The sequence below is a fragment of the Dermacentor silvarum genome, chromosome 4, assembly GCF_013339745.2.
Source record: "Dermacentor silvarum isolate Dsil-2018 chromosome 4, BIME_Dsil_1.4, whole genome shotgun sequence".
NCBI classification, from domain to species: domain Eukaryota; kingdom Metazoa; phylum Arthropoda; class Arachnida; order Ixodida; family Ixodidae; genus Dermacentor; species Dermacentor silvarum.
Genome location: NC_051157.2, coordinates 182,257,906 through 182,276,225, shown reverse-complemented (window position 1 = coordinate 182,276,225; position 18,320 = coordinate 182,257,906). Strand labels below are relative to the sequence as shown.

At 46.8% G+C, this 18,320-nt stretch overlaps 1 protein-coding gene across 3 annotated transcripts in view; it reads right to left on the bottom strand.

Moving 5' to 3' along the window:
* Nucleotides 1–13,189: 13,189 nt before the first annotated feature.
* The window catches only part of LOC119450815 (death-inducer obliterator 1), a 78,592-nt gene continuing 73,461 nt past the window's right edge, over nucleotides 13,190–18,320 (bottom strand). For all 3 annotated transcript variants that reach the window (XM_037714309.2, XM_037714308.2, XM_049666257.1), the window contains one exon: nucleotides 13,190–17,102. In XM_037714309.2, the coding sequence (XP_037570237.2) occupies nucleotides 15,777–17,102 (1,326 nt within the window). In that variant the 3' untranslated portion in view covers nucleotides 13,190–15,776. The remainder of the gene's footprint in view (nucleotides 17,103–18,320) is intronic.

The window sequence follows — 18,320 nt, the reverse complement described above, 5'->3', positions numbered from 1 at the left end:
GGTAGCTGATGTATGTATTCTGGCTAGATATCTTGAGGAATATTACCCGCGGTTGCGTTTTCTTGTTTGCATTCTTGTTTTCGATTTATATTGTGTGTAATAAGGTTGATGTACTCACTTGAACCCCCCCCCCCCCCCCCCATGTAATGAATAAATAAAAAAAAACTCTCTCTATCCCGAATTGTGTGTCGAGCCTACCTTGCGAATTAATTTTTTATCTCGTCTTTCAACATAACCTTCAGGCGCCACACAGTACATATAATTTTTCATGTACATATCTCTTTCATGATTGATTGTACTAGACATTATAAGTAAATGTATTTTGTGCATCGTTTGATTTCTTGTGTGTACTACGCAAGAAATCTACGCAAGAAATATTTTTACACCAGCTTAATCCTGTCAGCACACAGTTTTTACTACGCAAGAAATATTTTTACACCAGCTTAATCCTGTCAGCACACAGTTTTGTGGGCAAAAAAAAAAGCAAAATTGCGCGTAGATATCGTCAAATAATTGCAACGAACGCGAAGAGCACGCGCAACGCAAGGGAAACTAACCGCCGTGCGCGAGTGGCTGGCTACGGTAAAGGAGGCGTGACGTGTAAACCAAAATACAACAGCGAAAAAGAAAAACTTCCACATACAGGGGGTCGCAAACCTTATATACCAAGCATCGAAGCGCAAAAAAAAAAAAAGAAATAGTGCGTATTTCAAACATACACACGGCATATTAAATGTGATTGAATTAGGCAACTTGGGGCATGTTCCCGGCGCCATACATTTACGTCTTCGACCTTCGACGAGTTAACGGCTATTGGTTATAAAGATATGCAGATGCGACACCGATAAAAAAATCCTCATCAAGGCAAAGCACTTGGAAGCGCGCTGCGAGTAACACTTTATGAACGCAAGCGTAGCTGAGTCTCAGCTCGTGTGACACAATATGGCGGCGCCAGCGGGGTTGTCTCCACCCTGGACGGCGGCGCTGGGCATCGAGGCACCCTATTAGCATCGCGACACTCGCGCCATCTCTCGAAACGCGCCGCAACCACTACGACCGCCTCCGGCGCCCAGCCACGCGGTAAAGCCGGACCACAGAAGACGCGTGAGAGTCGCGCATCCCCACAATATATATATATATATATATATATATATATATATATATGCGCAGTTAAATCTTGGTATAATGAAGCATAGGTCGGCGCACTCACTCGCACTCATTTCAAAGGCGTGAGTGTAAGTGCCAGTGAGTATGAGTGCGTGTGAGTGGAGAGTGAGTGTGAGTGCAAGTGACTGTGAGTGAGTGGAGGTGAGTGCCAGTGAGTGTGAGTGGAAGTGAGTGTGAACGTGGTGAGTGCTTGAACGATAAGCAGAGGTGATATCGGTTCACCTTGCTTGCGGCTAAAATGGAGGCGCGTTGTGTGTACAAGCTCACTCGCAGTGATGACTTATCGCGCTAGCAGATTGGCGTGATTGTGCACGCCAAGATAGAAACCACTCACTAAGGCCGTAATAATCCAAGGTTCAGGCATGAGTGAGACAATGTATAATGAAATGAGCGGATACATTATATTGCGATACAATTATATGGACACTCCAAGCGAACTTCTGCCGTGGTCGTGGACGTCGTTGTGAGGTTCCGTATAAAGTTCAAACACGGTAAAATTGTCGCCGCGTGCCGGGAGTACACTGCGTATGCGAGTGCAAGCTTGCGAGGGTCAACCGACACTTGCTGCTCAATCTCGCGCATGCGAGGGAAAATGCAGGGTCGAAGCGCGCTGCTTCTGTCGCGTGTCAGGCACGGGGGTGAAGGGGAGGGGGGGTAGGGTCGTCTTGCAGCGGCGGCGGCTGTGTGGGTGTCGTATCTCGAAAGCGATCTGCGACGTGGAAGAAGTGTGCGCCCGCGCGGGCCTCCTCTTCAAAGCGATTTGCGACGTGAACTATGTTCAGCTAGAGCGCCGGTAACTTCGTACGCGCTGTGTTTCCGCGTTTAGTTTGCTTTGAAGCGAGAGGCGGCACGAATTAAGGTCAATTCGCTCGCGGCTATAGCTGCGCCGCCTCCTAACTCCAGCGTTCTGACAACGAGTTTCCGCGGTCATCGAGCGAGATGCGTTCATGTTTACCTGGGCGCGCGAGACACCGTGCTTGTCTATTTAGTCATGGTGAATGTTTACAAGTTTATATACGGCCCATTAAACTAATAGCTATCCTTGCTTCGTATAGCTCTCTACTAATTTGCTATCGCAATCGAAGCTTCGCCTGTCGGGCGAAATTGCGACATTTTCTTTAATATGCCAGGGAATATGTATGGGGTGGACCGCTGATGGCAGACATATCCAAATCATGACCGGCAAATCTTGCCATGACTTCCACTGAGTGAAGACGCTTAATACCGTGTGATATGCTACACCTTCGCTGGTCATCCGCCTTCATAGGGTGGAATGGCTCCTCATTTTCTTCCTGCTTCCCTCTTAAACGTACATGTACGGGCTCCTTATATAAACAGGCAGAGCAGAAGAGGGACTAGCCAAGTTAGCACAGAGTAACAGACACGCACGCTCGCATACATGGAGAAAAAGCGAAGATGCAATGATAGATACCGCTTTGTTCTCCCTTTTGTGTTTGTTTCGGCGTTAAGTGGTTGACTAGTATACGGACAGTCCACTATTTCCCGCTCTCTTGGCTCAATCCGACCGAAGGGGAGCTTAGCGAGCATGGGCGGCAAGCATGCACACGTGTAATGTCAGTGACAGAGAGATGGACTGAGAGGGCTGATGTCAATGTTTATGTCGCCATGAATAAATTGAAACGAAAACTTTATAATATTAGTCAAGCTAGTTTTGCTCTACTTTGCAGTGTTAATGAACCAGCTCTCTTTTATAATTTAGTCAATGAATCCGTTAATTTGTACTTATTAAAACAGAACCTTATTGCCTTCCTCTGCACCCCTTCCATTCTTGCAATGAGTTTATTTGTGTGCGGAAACCAAACAATATTGGCGTGCTCCAGCACTGTTCGAACAAGCATTTTGTAGGCAAGCAAATTTTATCTGGGGGCGCAAGACGAAGGTGTCTTCTCAGAAAGAAGAGTCGATTTAGTGCTCAGCATGTACATTGATTTCCACTTGAGGTTATGTTGTTAACATGGCTTTCCCATCGGAGAGCGTATGTTAAAGTGACACCTAAATATTTACGCTGAAATGCACAAGTGAGAGGTGTGTCATTAATAATGTAAGTAAACTCGGATATCTGTTTCTTTCTTGCTGTTAGCGTTACATATTTTTGGGCATTTAGAGTCATCTGCCACTCCTAAGAAAAGGCACAATTTTGTTTGTCGCTGTTTCAATTTCGCGGTACGACAATAGTCAGTGAATAGATGGATGTTACCAAGTAATCGGGAAGGCAAATCTTTTATGTATATTAAAAATAAAACTGGGTCCAAAACACTGCCTTGGCGCATTCCCGATGCAACAAGTACTAAATTGGAAGCTTCGTTATGAATATACACGGATTGTGAGCGGTATAGTTCGGCACAGCTAGTGACTCATGAGTGCACTCACTCACACTCGCACTCATTCAAAGGGGTGAGTGCCAGTGAGTGTGAGTGCTGTGAGTGTGAGTGGAGGTGAGTGTGAACGTGAGTGAGTGGGGCCTGGAAAAAATTATGGTGAGTGAGCATGAGTGAGTATTCTCCCACACTGCCGACCTATGTAATGAAGTCATTACAATCGGCACTTCGTTATAACGAAATTTCGATGTATCGGAATTCGACCTTTGCGCAAGTACCGTCGCCGACTGATTTTTCTTACACGGGAGGAAACGTAAAACTACGCGCAATCGAAAAAAAAAACGAATTTCATTGAGAAAACAAAACCATTTTGTTGAATTTGAGAATCCGCGACCAAACATACAATTGGCCGGCATACAATTTCATGCCGTGTCCACGATATCTTCACATCGGCGGTACAAAGGCGGTCACCGCGGCTGTTAATGCCGCGCGCAGTTGGACGACGCTATCAGTGGACCACTCTCCATGCTGCGCCGAGACGCCGCGAATAAGAAACGGGCGACAACCTGGTGTTCACGGCCGCCGTGTTTGTTGTAAATTTGAGACACCGCGTGTGCGTGTCGTATAAAAATAATGTCCGAGAAATCGAGCAAGATCCAGTACGGCGTCCGAAATTTCGGGAAAGGCGAAGCCTTGATAGCGATCGATAGCAAATGTTAGATGTACAACTATAACTACCCAAAGTTTCGTAGTTTTATCGGTCGTGTAAGTTGCTATAATTAAATAGCAATATATATATATATATATATATATATATATATATATATATACACAGTAAAAGCTCGATGATACGAATCTCACGGGGTCACGAAAAATATTCGTATTAGCCAAAATTCGTATCATCGAAACACAATTAAAACTACTGTCGAATTTTTTCGGATTAAAAGGACGTATTTTTGAAGTATTCGTGCACCATAGCACGATGCACGAACGGTGCGAGTCGTGAAATATCGCAGCGCGCAAGCGCATAGCAAGCGCGGGCCACGAAACTGCCCACGCCGGCTAACGGTCGCTTCCCGATAACGACAGAAAACGAAGCTTCAGGGAGCGAGCGGGCGGCGCCGGCACACGGGTGCGCACGGAAACCGTCGAAGGTGAGGGAGGAGGGCGGCAGGGAAGCGGATTTGGCCGTGTCAACTCCGCCGCTTCGGTGGCTCCCCTCGCCCTTCCTCGTAGCTCTCTCACCTTCGACTCCGTGCGCACATCTCCGTGCCGCCCGCCGCCGTGCTGGCGCCAGCTTATTTTAGCCGCCCCCTGAAGTTTCGTTTTCTGCCGTTATCGGGAAGCGAGCGTTTGCGGCCGTGGCAGTTTCGTTGGCCCGACTGTGCCTCCGCCGCTGCTTCCCTCTGCGCTGCTGCCGCAGCGTGCAAGGTCAACATGTGACTAGAAAATAGAGGAGAAGGGTTCACTGCCATTTTATCCGCGTGGCTGAGACGTCGGCACTAGTGTGTGCTAGAACACTCTAGTCGGCACGTACACGCTTGTTCCGGCGCGATGCAGAAACGGCGACCTTGCAATTTGAGAGAGGGGGAAATTTGCGCCGCGGGTTCTTTTTTTTTTTCCCCGTTCCTTCGCGCGTGGCATTGAGAGGTCTCCCCTGAGCTTTTGCTCTATGGCGGTGTCGGAGCAATGCCGGTCGGAGGCGCCGCCGCGTTATTTGGCGCGCTGCTAAGAGCATTGTCGGTGCGCGGTATGTTCGAAATAAGCGTATTCGAATTAACGAGATTCGACTGTAGCTAAATTAAAGAGCCAGAGGTGAACTCACTCAGGCACATGTACGTAAAAAGCATTTATTTCTTGAAGCGCTACTGCTTCAAACTCTTCGCGCCCAGTCGCGGAGTCCGCGCTGTCCGGCGCCGCGCCTCCGCACCAAAAGAGGAGAGAAAGCGCGTGACTGCGCGCTGTTCTCTTTCGCGGCCGTCGGTGGGGCGGCGTTTATTCGTATCAACCGACGCAGGCTGAAAATCGATTCGTAACAACCATTCTCTAGCACGTTGCAAAGTAATAGGGCTCGGCCGGGACCACAGAAAAATTTGTATCATCCGGAAATTCGTATTAGCCGTGATCGTATCATCGAGCTTTTACTGTATATATATATATATATATATATATATATATATATATATATATAGGTATATGCCACGCCTTGCTATATGATGGGTATATTGCCACACCATTCTGTCATTAAACTCGCTCATACTTTGTTTACATTCTTGACAAAGTTACTCCTCGGAATTTCGAGAATGACAGTCCACAAACAAATATCATGTAACAAAACACCGACCATGCATGTCTTTTATGTTAAATCTTCTCAGACTGAAATATTAAAACAGCGAAACAATAACAAATACCTGAAAACGATTAAATTTTTTTGACGCGGCTGTGCACTGCCTCCGGGATCAGCCCATGCAAGAGGCCGCGTGTCTGCCAGAAAGCTCCCCTTCGTGCATAGCGTTTGCCGCCAGCGTTTCCCGCTAAACATTACGGTTATAGTATAAGCTACAGTTGCCAGGGAGCGTGAGAAACGGTTGGGGATCTTTGAATGCTGTCGTGTTCCACTCTTAAAGGTGAAGCTTAAGCGTCCTCCTAATTTTTATGTCCACTGTAGGATGAAGGCCTCTCCCAAAAATCTCCAATTACCCCTCTCTTGCGCTAGCCGATTCCAACTTGTGCCTGCAAATTTCTTAATTTCATCACCCCACGTACCTAGTTTTATGCCGTACTCGACTCCACTTCCCTTCCCTTGGCACCCATTCTGTAGCTCTTATGGTCCACACCTTGTCTGCCCTAAGCATTACTTGACCTGCCCAGCTCCATTGTTTTCTCTTAATGTCAACTAGAATATCGGCTATCCCCGTTTGCTTTTTGATGCACATTGGTCTCTTCCTGTCCCTTTACATTACACCTAAAATTTGTTGTTCCATCGCTCTTTGTACGATCCAGAACATGTTCTCTAGCTTCTTTGTTACCCTCAAAGTACTGTATACCACTATTCAAGTTTATCACTGCTATTGCCACACAGAACTATATGCGGCATAGCTCGTGTCAATACGAATGTGCGATACACTGCTCGCAGTGGCGTAGCCAGAAATTTTGTTCGGGGGGGGCTCAGGTTGCAGCACGGCCTCCTCCTTATAGAATTTGTCGAGGGATCTAATGCATGAATAATAACTGCATTGCCAATTCCATTGTATAATAGATGCTGCAAACGAATTATTGAACGCTATGCACTGTCCGTTAAAATATGTATGTTTTCATAAAAGAGTATATTCGTATGCCCCAAAAATTGTGGCAGAAATAACTGATATCAATGCTTCCGCATTTTTTTTCTAATTAATAAGTAAAGAAAACATCACATGAACTTTAGAACTATTGACCCTTTTCGAGGAGCAGTTTGTTTTAGAGAAACGAGATGGCGCTCACGGCGGCGCGCCATACCTCTCCTCAGCGACCGCGCACGCATACGAAACTATTACCGCTTCTATACCTTGCTTCTGTGCTATCAGCTGTCGGAAATGCAACTGAGTTTTCGCTAACACACTGTGCTCCAATAATGCTAGATTGAATAATGTGGATTGAAGACGCGTGCAGTAGTTGGCTGCAAAAATAGTGACTGGCATGTTAAGAAATAGAATGAATCTGTGTGGCGAAGTTCGCAGACCGCTGCTGCAACTGTCCGAACGTGTTACCGGCACTTCGTGATGTACGGCTTTCCTCGAGGATACAGAAATTTGCTCATCCGCCAACCTTGTATCGCTAACCTTCAAAGAAAGGGCTTCATCTCCAGAACGTCGGCAAGAGTGAGTACCAATCGTTAAACAATGACAAAGGGACTAGCGCCGCTTCCTGTCATAGTAAGTTTCGCGCACGTTATCTATACACATCTGTCCCGAATGGAAGGAAAACTTACGCCCACTCTATCACCGACGTATCAAGAATAAGCGAATGGACGCACAGTTGAATATATGCGCACTGTATACACACAATAAATAACGGACTACACCTATGGCGCACCAATGGTCTAAGCTGAATGTTTCGTGACGGTCCACAAGAGTAAGCAAGTTACTAGCTGTAATATATATTTGCTACAAGGTATTACAATGTACAAAACAGCTACGTTTCAAGCCTTGTGCGCAGCAAGAACAAATCTATCGGATTCGGAACTGAGCACACCCGCGAGTGATTTGGCAGAAAATAATCAGATAGTGGCCGCACCGAGGAACTTCACTGAGTCAGAAACTGACAAGCCACTGCTTCAAAATATTTGCCGAATAAAGAACAAAGAGCAAAACACACTAATGCTGACTGAATTCATAATCGGAAAGCTTGGAATGCATATTTAGCCCCGCTTTTAGAAGATGCACCATATACACTGCTTGCGCCGTTTGGACATAGCTTAATCAGCTCCGAAAGCGCTTTTGCATGTTCTCTGAAGCTGTGATCAAAGCTTCGTGTCGTCCACCTAGTCACCGTCTACGATATCTCCGAAAACAGAGGTTTTCTAAGCCGCGCCGGCGTCATACACTTCCATTGTAAACAAGGAGGCAACGGAGGCAGTTGAGGCAAGCAATGGACGCGTCACCACGTGATCAAATATGGCAGCGCCCATGGGATCGCCGCGAAAAGGGTCACTATCAGTTCGAAACCAGCAAAGCAGTGCATGCAGCTTATATGAAAACGCAAAGGCCATGAAATGAATAAGTTGAGGACAAATATTTTGATGAATCTTTGTCATTCAATAACCTTGTTTACATTTTTCTACATATGCAACGGCCAGGAAGAAACCTTAATGACGCTATCCCTCGTTGCAATCGATTGCGCAGGAGCAGCTGTAAGTCGTCGTGTATTGTAATTACACCGAGATAATACTCGCAGCAGTGAGTACAAATAAAATGTGGGGTTCTGCAAAATATATATTACAAATGCGAAGATAGAATGGAATATACAAATGCGAAGATACAACTCGCTAAAGGGCAAAAAAAGAGTCGCTGGAAACAAAGTTCACTGCTTGTATACACAAAACCTCGCAATAGGATATTTAAAAATACGTATCAGTCTCCAATAAATCTACGTATTTAAGCCAACGTCAGTGTATATAATGCATCAAATAAGACAAATAAACATGTTGCTCAGTCACAGATAGTAACTTTGCGCACAGAAATACAGATGATCTAGGCAAGAACATAACTATGATCCCAGAAATCGTGTTATGTACTTGGGCCATGCAGCGGTCGCGACATCGCCATGTGGGTAGAATAATAGAGGAATAATGCATAAATCAGTACGAAAATGTGTAATTTAACTGCCTGCACAACTTCAACAATTATTCTGCACCCAAAATTAAAGGAGGGTATTCCTTCGTTTCAAAAAAGATATAAAAGCAGGTAGCTGAAAATGAAAGAAAAGGACAAACGAAGGCCACAGATGATGCGGTAAGTTGAACTACCCAATATCCCTGTGTGTTTTTGGCGAACGCCGCGTGGGCCAGGCTTTCATTGAGCAAGGTCGGTCAAAATTGGTTATTGGTATTCTCGTAATTTTTGTATTCGCGTGATAATTGTGATCATGATGCCAACTGCTAGAATAAACGGCCAACTGCTAGAATTTCTGCGGTTTTAAAAGCTAATGAGCGGTCATACGTTTTCATAATTAAGAACTTATGAACCTGAAGGAACAGTGCTCTTTACTTGCATTGATCTTTGCTGCTTCGCTATCTAACGGACAAACTTCTGTCGGCGGGAAAGTTGAGTGAAGCGGTCAACGACTTCGGACATGCTGATGCCGACGTCGCTGTGGGTGTATAGAAGCGCCAGCCTAACCATGCGTTCCGCAGACATTGTAGAGCGCAAGTAGTTTTTAGTAAACTCTTGCTAAAATAATATTCTCTCTGCGCTGGCAGTGGTCACTGGAAGGGTGACTAGAAGCTGCAGTAGTATTTACACATTTACACAGAACCTGCTGTCGCAATGAGAGATGGGCATCTATTCCGGTGCTAAAATCTAAAACACTCCCTTGATGTCGTTGGCATACTTGTTCAGGTACCTTGCAGAAACAGTAGGCTGTTCGATTCCAGCGATGTCCGTCGTTTCGTCAGGAAGTATGGAGAAGCAGCCTGCTTTTGAATCTAGGCTTTCTTTGATAATGTCACCACAAATTTCTATTATTTGGTTTTGTCCGTCTGGGCTTAAATACGAGGCATTACTGGGGCAACCTTCCAAATGGTTCTTCAGATATGTATCTCCACAATCAGCTCGCACTCGAAGAAGCACTCTGAAAATGCCTGTATTTTCAGCAGGGGCAGTGCTTAAATCCGTAGGGCCCCTGTCCCTGTGGCCACGGAGAGCCAAACCTTGTCGCCCGCAAAAAAAAAAAAATCTCAATAATAGGCCGTTTACTTTCTTCTGTTTTCTCATATTTTACTTTGCCTGCCCTGGTCCAGCTGATCAATCACATTGGGCACGGTTCCTGAAAATGTTTGGAGAAAAGTATCAGCTGCTAGCTGACAGTCCTGGTGATATTTAGTATTTTCGTGTGTGTGTGGAAGATTGCGAGCGCGTGCTTCTATTTCTGGAACGGCTTGGACAGGAGGGCTCCAGTGCGCGCATTTTGGCCCAAGTTTATAAGAACATTAACCCCATAATGTTCTAGAATTGAAAATCTTTTAAAGCATGCCTTTAGAAATGTCAGCGCACCTTTCGCGTCAAAAGTTTATGAGAACTTTTGACGCGAAAAGTTTCGTAATTGAAATCCATGCGCTCCGTATATTCCGCGGCCGCTGCGAGATGCCGCAACGCTGCCCGCTCGCTATCGAAAAGCCGTTGAAAGTTTGTGCTTGGATGGGGCTCCTTGCGTTTCGTGACTCCAGGTGCAAGGGCATTGTCACGAAATCTAGCCCGAGTTCACAATGTTCGTGCCGAAATGTCTTTTCAAGCGTGAAAAAGACATTGTAGACAAAATCCAGAATGATTGCCGGCGTCGCTGGTAGTTTTGGTCGGCGGTGTATGCCAGCACGAAAAAATTTCGGGGGGGGGCTGAAGCCCCATCAGCCCCCCCCCTGGCTACGCGCCTGACTGCTCGGACACTGCAATAGGCAGTTATGACCTACGAAATCAGGTGGCACGCACCGCAAGATTTCAGAGGCCATGGCCAGCTGGATTCGCTGCTACTGGCAAAAATGCTGCTCCACTTCGGCGACGCTCTTTGTTGTGTGGCGCACAATTTTAGGTGTGTTCGCAAGCAACCGCATGTAATTCAACCATTTCACCACTTGCGTCCGGGTCAGTTTCCACTTATTGCCTTGGTACTCCTTTGCGGTGACATAAAAATTCTGGTATTTGAAGTCACATATGAACACACCTTGTTATATTGAGGTTCGAAATACACCGTTTTATGGACAAGTTTGTTATAACAACAATTTCGTTATATTGAAAGTCGTTATATCAAGGTCTAACTTGTACGTTTCAACTGGATGATGAACCGGACTCAGCTGAAACATCAATAAATGGCTTCACACGCATGTCTACTTCAATATTTTACCAGACCAAGAAATGCTTTGTTCTGGTAAATGTTATATAAAGTGAACACTAAGGTTTCACCCCTCTGGTTATGAGAATACTCTAGTTCACTCTTTGCCTTGCCCCCAGTGTGGAGTGCAAACCGGAAGTTCTTCTGGTTGACCTCCCTGCCTTTCCTCTCTCTCTAGTTCCACAACAGCTCTAGCGGGGGACAAGCCTTCCTGGTGGTCCACAGCTGAAACTGTTGGGAAAAATAAAGTAGCTGCATAATTATGCAGGTGGAACACCTTGCTTCACAGGATCCTGGCCCATTTATCGTCTGCCTTCGGGGAAGGGCGCTACAACCCTAAATATCCAACTCCTGTCGGTGTGCCATTGACTATACTGATCACACAAATCGCGAAGTGATGCTCTTGTGCGATGCAAAGCAGATGTAGCTTGCATTAGCTACGCCTCGAGCTCCAAATTTTCTATATATTCTTGGTGCAGGCTTCGGTTGTATCACGTTTTTTGACGTAATGCACCACTTGCTTCTGTCTTGTCCCTTACATTGAATTTTTTTTTTTTTTTGCTCATGAAAGGACAAACAGCTCAACTTTGCACTTAGGCATGGTTCAGTTTTGAGGAGAACTTGACAACTTGCCTTCTCTCTTCAGTCTTATCGGTTCTGAATGTGTAAATGCTGCAGTTTTGTAAAAGTACATTGACCATTTTTGTTGCAAATAAAGTGCTAGCAGAACTGGCCACAGGACTAGGCAGCACTACCATTGCAAGTTCCACATAATGAATTTACAGAATTACCAAGGTAACACATATATAGCAGATGTGTACATTACGAGTTATGCTGTCGAACAGCACCAGTTAATCTTCATTAACTACTCACCATTCCAAGATGTCCTTTGTTACAACATGGGTGACTTGGAGCATGCTTGTCTTCACCACTTTAGGTGAGGAAATAAAATATGTCCAGACAAAGCACTCGTGACACCTCAGATGTGAAGTCTAACCCCATACCAGTGAGAACCCCGATGAGGCTGCTAAGCTGCCTCCACATTCCGAGGTTGCAGATTCTTTGGTCATGTTGGTGGGTGTGTCAAGTCTGCGTAGACTGCGCACATTGCACTTGCTGGTTGTAACACAAAGTGCTCTGAAACTGAGCAGCAGTGCCTCATTGGCTGGGCATGCATGCTGCCGATTGGACATTTGGCTTGTCATTGCCGGTTTACATTGAAAAATAATTGCAGCAGCATCCACATGTCATATAGTTGGTGCCACCGCAATTAACCTGCTCCATGGTGGGTTATTCGTGGTCATAGATGAGCTGGACACATTCAAATGCAGTACCTCCCAGTGACCACTGGTTGCATTCGTGCTACAGGATTAAGTGTTCAGTCAAATGCTTAGGTGCATGAAAAGTGTATAGTAGGATGCCGTTTCATGGTCTAGGTGAACTGGGACATTGCCCTGCTAAAATTTGCAGCTGCCCCGTGTGTCTACTAAGAAATGCAGTGCTCAATCATTGAACACTTGGAACCAAGTAGTAATTGGAGGCTAGAGCCTGGTACTATAGTTTCCAGCAAAAATTACTGGAGGGAATTGGGACTGCATTAGAGGCTAGCCAGTGCTCGTGTACTTCATTCGCCGTCCCTTGTGTTAGTGTCAAGTTTGTTTGAAACCATGAATCACCAGAGGGAATGACTAGCACCAGAGAGTATGGGATTGATGGTATACAGTGTATGAATTTGCCTAAACGTCTTTCTTATGGCTTCAACCGGCTTTATGGCTTTACAAACTTATAGTTTTCAACAATATATCTCGTTAGGAACGCGATAACTCGCAATAATTTAGCACATGTGCAGAATCTTACCGCCTTCTGTGCTTAGAAATTTAGGCCAATTTAAGGCAGATAAATTGTAGTAAATAAAGTCACGAGAACATCTGGAGCTATTAACAACCACGGCTTGTACTAACCATCAAACCCATGGCAGCTGTTCAGTTTTTCCCTCTAGTAGGAGAAACTATGCCTGCTACCACAAAAGACAACTAGAGCGCCTACGCAAATATGCATCTCGGTGACCAAGACAAAAAAAAAAACATCTGCTGCCTGGCCACAGCTACAAGCCCGTCTTTATTCTGAAAGCGCAGCACTTCGCTACACAAGCACAACAGCTCCCCACTTGGAGAAAAATCGCAGCCAACAGATCACAATGATGCTACAGACCTTTCAGAGTTGGTCAGCCCACACACACACTCGGAAGGAGGTAAAAAAAAGATACAATTCCCACCCAGTCATTGCACAATGTCCATCAAAAAGCAGTGTCATCAGATGGGGGTACACGTTATGCGAGTGCAGAACATGTCTGCCGTTATCAGCTGGTGCTGTCTAATTTGCATTTTTTTTTTGTACAGGCATATTTTTATGGTGGCAGGCCCCACATTAAGGAACGAGCTTGCGCCACCCAGCACATCATCTTCGCTCTGCAATGCCCTTTAACCCCACCCAACAACTGTTTTTCAGGGCAGGGTTTTTCATTAGTTATGCTAGTGGGTGAAGAAAAAAGGTAAAAGTGGTTTGCTCAGGTGAACTTACTGGATGCACTCTATGGCAAGTGCAACAAAATTTTGTTGCGGCTCAATTTCAGTCTCTAAAGCTTTATTAGTTTTGGAAGCATTTCCCCCCCCTTACCTTTTCACTGTTATGCAAATACCAGACGGTAAACAATTATTCCAACGAGAGCACAAGTGACTAGTCTAAGGCTTGGTTAAAAAAAAAAGTTAAAGAAAAAAAGCAAGTATAATTTGTATTTTACCAACCTCTGGCATACAAGGGCATATATTTATTTACTGATGCTGCTGCTGAATTTGCTGCATGCGATGGGACACGCTGAAAAGATTAAAAAAAAAAAAAAAGGCTTCGAATGTCAACTTACCACGACAGCAACCAGCTTTTTATCCCATGTACTTCTGCTGAGGATCAACTTTTGTGCCTTTTGAAACTTCCCTAAATTGCACTACAGAAAATGCAAGTTCTCTCGGTAACAGAATTAATCTTGCTGCTTGTATTAAGCCTCGACTTCTCGAAGGCTGTGTATGTTTTTGAGCGTGCAGTTCAGGACTCATCACAAAACAATCAGAAGAACATTGATGCCTACAGAGGTGCTGTAGATTATAGCTATGTGATTAAAATAGGAAGCACAATGCAATACTTGCCCTTAGATACACGTAGGAAAACTGCGAATCACAGCAACTATTCCTGTTGCGTTGCTGTTTCTTTTGCTGCCAAAGTTAAGGGGCAAAAAAGAAAAGAAAAATTGACACATTTTTGCAACCAGCGACAAAAACTTGTCTATGCTTAAAATTTGCATAACTGATTGCACAATTTACTATCTCCTTGAATTCAGCACATGTTCATTGTTTACGAACATGATAGGACAAAACAGGGGCCGCTGATTGTATATCTACTTAGATTCAGAAGTAATTCACATCGCATTTTTTTTTGTAAGCCACCCCTTGCATGGACCAGTGCCATAGGGCACAATCCACTAAAGAAGACTCGGCAAGCAGTTTGCTATTTCAATCTTCCAATGTGTTTCAACGCTTATTCTCTTTTATTTTGTTCTGAAGTTTAAAATCTGGTACTGAAAGTGACAATGTCATAGTTACATTAAAAATCATGAGGCAGCAAAATGGGGTTGAAAGGGAAGGTGGAATCGAAAGAAGCGAGTTATGTACAAGGCGCATGATGGTTGTCGGTGGTGAACAGGCGAGCACGGCAGGTGAGGTGACAATGACGGCTCGAGCTGTTTCCCAAAACATGAAGCTGTGTAGAAAGATGTTGCACTTTTCTGTGGTGTCATCCAAGGCATCCCCCCTCCAGAGGCACATAATAAACCATGGGGCCTGCTTGTACCAGCACGTGCTAACACCTATAGCTCGGCGTCAATACCGACATGGTTACGTACACTTCTCATGAGAAACAACTGTGGAGTTCTTTTTGTGTCTGTACATCTGGAGGAATAAAAAAAAAAGTAATGGAAGTGGCGACACTTTTCTTTTTTTTGTTTTCTGGTTTTGGAAGCTGCGTGCAACACGTCGCCCAATGTTGTTTGTCCCGGCAGCCCAATGAGCATCCGTAAAACAAGAAAACACCAACCAAATGAGCCGCAAAACTTATCTACACAAACAATACCTCCAGGGGATTTGAAACAAGCTTATAGAACAGATAGCAGAAAAAAAAAAAAAAAAAAAACTGAACAAGGAACAATGCTCTTCAATGCACTGGTGATTCAGTCTTCTGCTGGAGAGGATGTAGTATATGACAGCACTAATCAAGTGTTCCACTGTGGTGGGCAAACTATCGTCGTCACACATTCAGTGTCCTGCAGATGGATGCCATGCCAACAATGCCACTGAGGCGAGCGATGAAAGATAAGTGACCTTGCAGAGCCAAAGGCGATGCTGCAAGGTCAACCGGGCGCTAGGCCTAAAGAAAGGCTGTACAATGTGTGCAAGTTCTCCTTTCCAGAAAGTTCCGTACTCCTAGTGCGATGAATGACGAGGGCTGCATTGCAGGGCACAACGGCTGCCACAGTGTGCCTGATGAGGCAGGTATGGAAGCCTTCCTGCAATCTTGTACCACTCTCGTTCGGGGCACGACCTTGTGGTCCTGGTGGTTTCTGCCGGCCGAGCACCGGGCTCAGTGTTCCCACTGGTTTCTGCGACCGCCACCCCTCCAGCCGCCGGGGGGCCCCCCGCGCTGCCGGTACTCGCCGCTACGTCCGCCACCATTCCAGCCGGCCTGCGGCGGAGGTGGTGGGCCCTTCCAGTAGGGGTCGGCAGGAGTGTTCCACTGAGGTGGAGGTGGTGGGTAGCCCGGTGGTACCACGCCCGGTGGCAGCATGCCAGGGGGTGCCCCATATGCAGAGGGGTCCACGGGGGGTGGTGGCGGCGGCGGGCCATACATGCCTCCGGGTGGCGGCACCAGGTTTGCTGGCGGTGCCATCCCAGCAGCCGGGTGTGGTGGAGGCATGCCTGCCGGTGGCATTCCAGCTGGTGGCATCCCAGCAGGTGGCATCCCAGCAGGTGGCATCCCAGCAGGTGGCATTCCTGCAGGTGGCATGCCTGTGGGGGGTGGGGCGCCGTAAACAGGTGGTGGAGGAGGGGCTGCCGGTGCTGTGACAGGTTGCTGCACAATTCCACTGGGTGGAGGTGGCACGTCCATCTCCTCAAGCTGCTTGCGCGCCATCTCCATCAATTCGCTGGCAGACTTGGCGCCCAGCTGGCTGCTTGTTGTTGCACTGGATGACGAAGATACTGTTACAAGTGGCGACATGGCAGGGCTTGATGCACTGGCTGACTGCAACGCAGTCTTCCGCCTCCGTGGGTCCTGAGGTCGGGAGGCATCCTCAACAACCAACTCGTCCTTGGTGGGTGTGCCCGGGGACCGCGACACTGCCGCTGCAGTGCCAGCTGCCACCGTCAACACGGCTGCAGTGCCAGGCAGTGGCGAATCTCCTATGCCTGGAGGTGGTGGTGTGGTGCCAGCGCCTTCGGCGTCGGACTCTGGCGTTGCATCGCCAGCAAAGTGACGCACGATGGGGTCCTCGGTGAGCGTCTTCTTGGCCCCTAGAGGGCTCTGCGCATGTTGAGGTGACCCAATGGCTGTGGCGGCCGAGGTGCCAAGAGACCCGGAGGAAGACAGCAGCGTGCCCAGGACGTCGCTGACACTGGAATTGGCACCGGACGGCGTCTGCTGTGGTGCCGGTGCCTTCACCTTGTTGAGCAACTCCTGGAGGCTTGACGGCAGGCTGCAGCCACCCGAGGACGTTCCGGTGCCGCTAAGAAAAGACAGGCCCGTGTCTGTCGGCAGCGAGCTATCCAAGAAGGGGATGCCCGAAGCCTCCGCAGCCTGTGCTTGGCTCGGGGTGGGAGGTCGCGGAGGGGTGGATGAAGACGACTTGCCCATCGACAGCTGGATGGCCTGCAAGCGCTGAAGCTCAATCTGCCGCTTCTGCTCTTCCACCTGCACCACAGAAGAAGCATGTGACCCTCATGAACTTGAGATGACATGATTCCATGACATGGCAACAATGACAAGTAATGACAGTGGCAAAAGCAGTCTCAACTGGAACAATATCTTTATATTTAGTACCATATTTATTCGAATCAAGGCGAATAGTTTTTTTTTTCAAATGATATACCAAACTCTAAGGCCGGTTTAGATTCGACAATTTTAAGAGACGCGCCAGTTTTTAATTGAAGTTGATAAATATGGTTACAGTGTACTAGAGTGGGGCAGTGGGCTTACTCTTCGGCGGAGGCTATGCGATGCGGCGGCTCTACGAATGTCGCAAATGTGAGCTTCTCCAATAGCCCGAGCGGCGGCGCTGGCGTCAGTTTCAATGGAGCGTGGGTGCGACGGCGCAGGTAGGGCAGCTGCCCAGTGCCTGATCATATTCGTTGGAGTTGCAGAGCTGCGTTGTTTATTTATTTTTTTTTTTTGGTGGACGCCGTCGCGTGTTTTTTTTTGCACATAGCCTGCAAGAGATTAGTATGCCTTGCAGAACTGAGCCATGCCGCGGCATAGACAAAATCACTGTTACGCGCCTGGGTGCCAAACAGGCTATGTTTATGTGAAGGATGGGCCGAATAAAAATAGGCAGAAAGAGTGGAAAAAAAACCTCCACAGAGCTGACAAGCCCCTGGACGACACGAGCGCAGTATGCGAGCTCCATTTCGAGCCACGTTTTGTGCTCATGTCCACCGCAGTTCCTGATCACTGTGAATTGTCTTTCTTTTTATGGTCTAGTTAGGTCAGTTAGCGAAGGAAACTGCGAGGAAGGTACACTGGCCTCCTTACTGGAAGTTGACTATCTCGAAGCATCATGTGACTGAAATGAGTGCAGTCAAACTGCTGCTAGCGCTACTGCCACAGAGGCCACACAAAACGTGGTACCCCAGCATTGCACGGGCCTGCAGGTTTCAAACGACCATAACCAGCACGTGGACAGAAGCGACTCGAGGCTCACTTACCACATTGCGGGCTATGTTGCACGGGAGTGTATTGTCAATTTCAGCACAAAATGCCAATAATGCATAAAGCTGCTTACTATGACGCCACCAGGCGAAAGTTTCAACTTGCCTAGCTAACAAACTTCTGTCACCGAGGAGGCCTCCTTTATCCCTCCAGTCAGCTGTACGGCTTCGTGAAAAAGCTAGAGGATCTTTTCACAGAATGCTT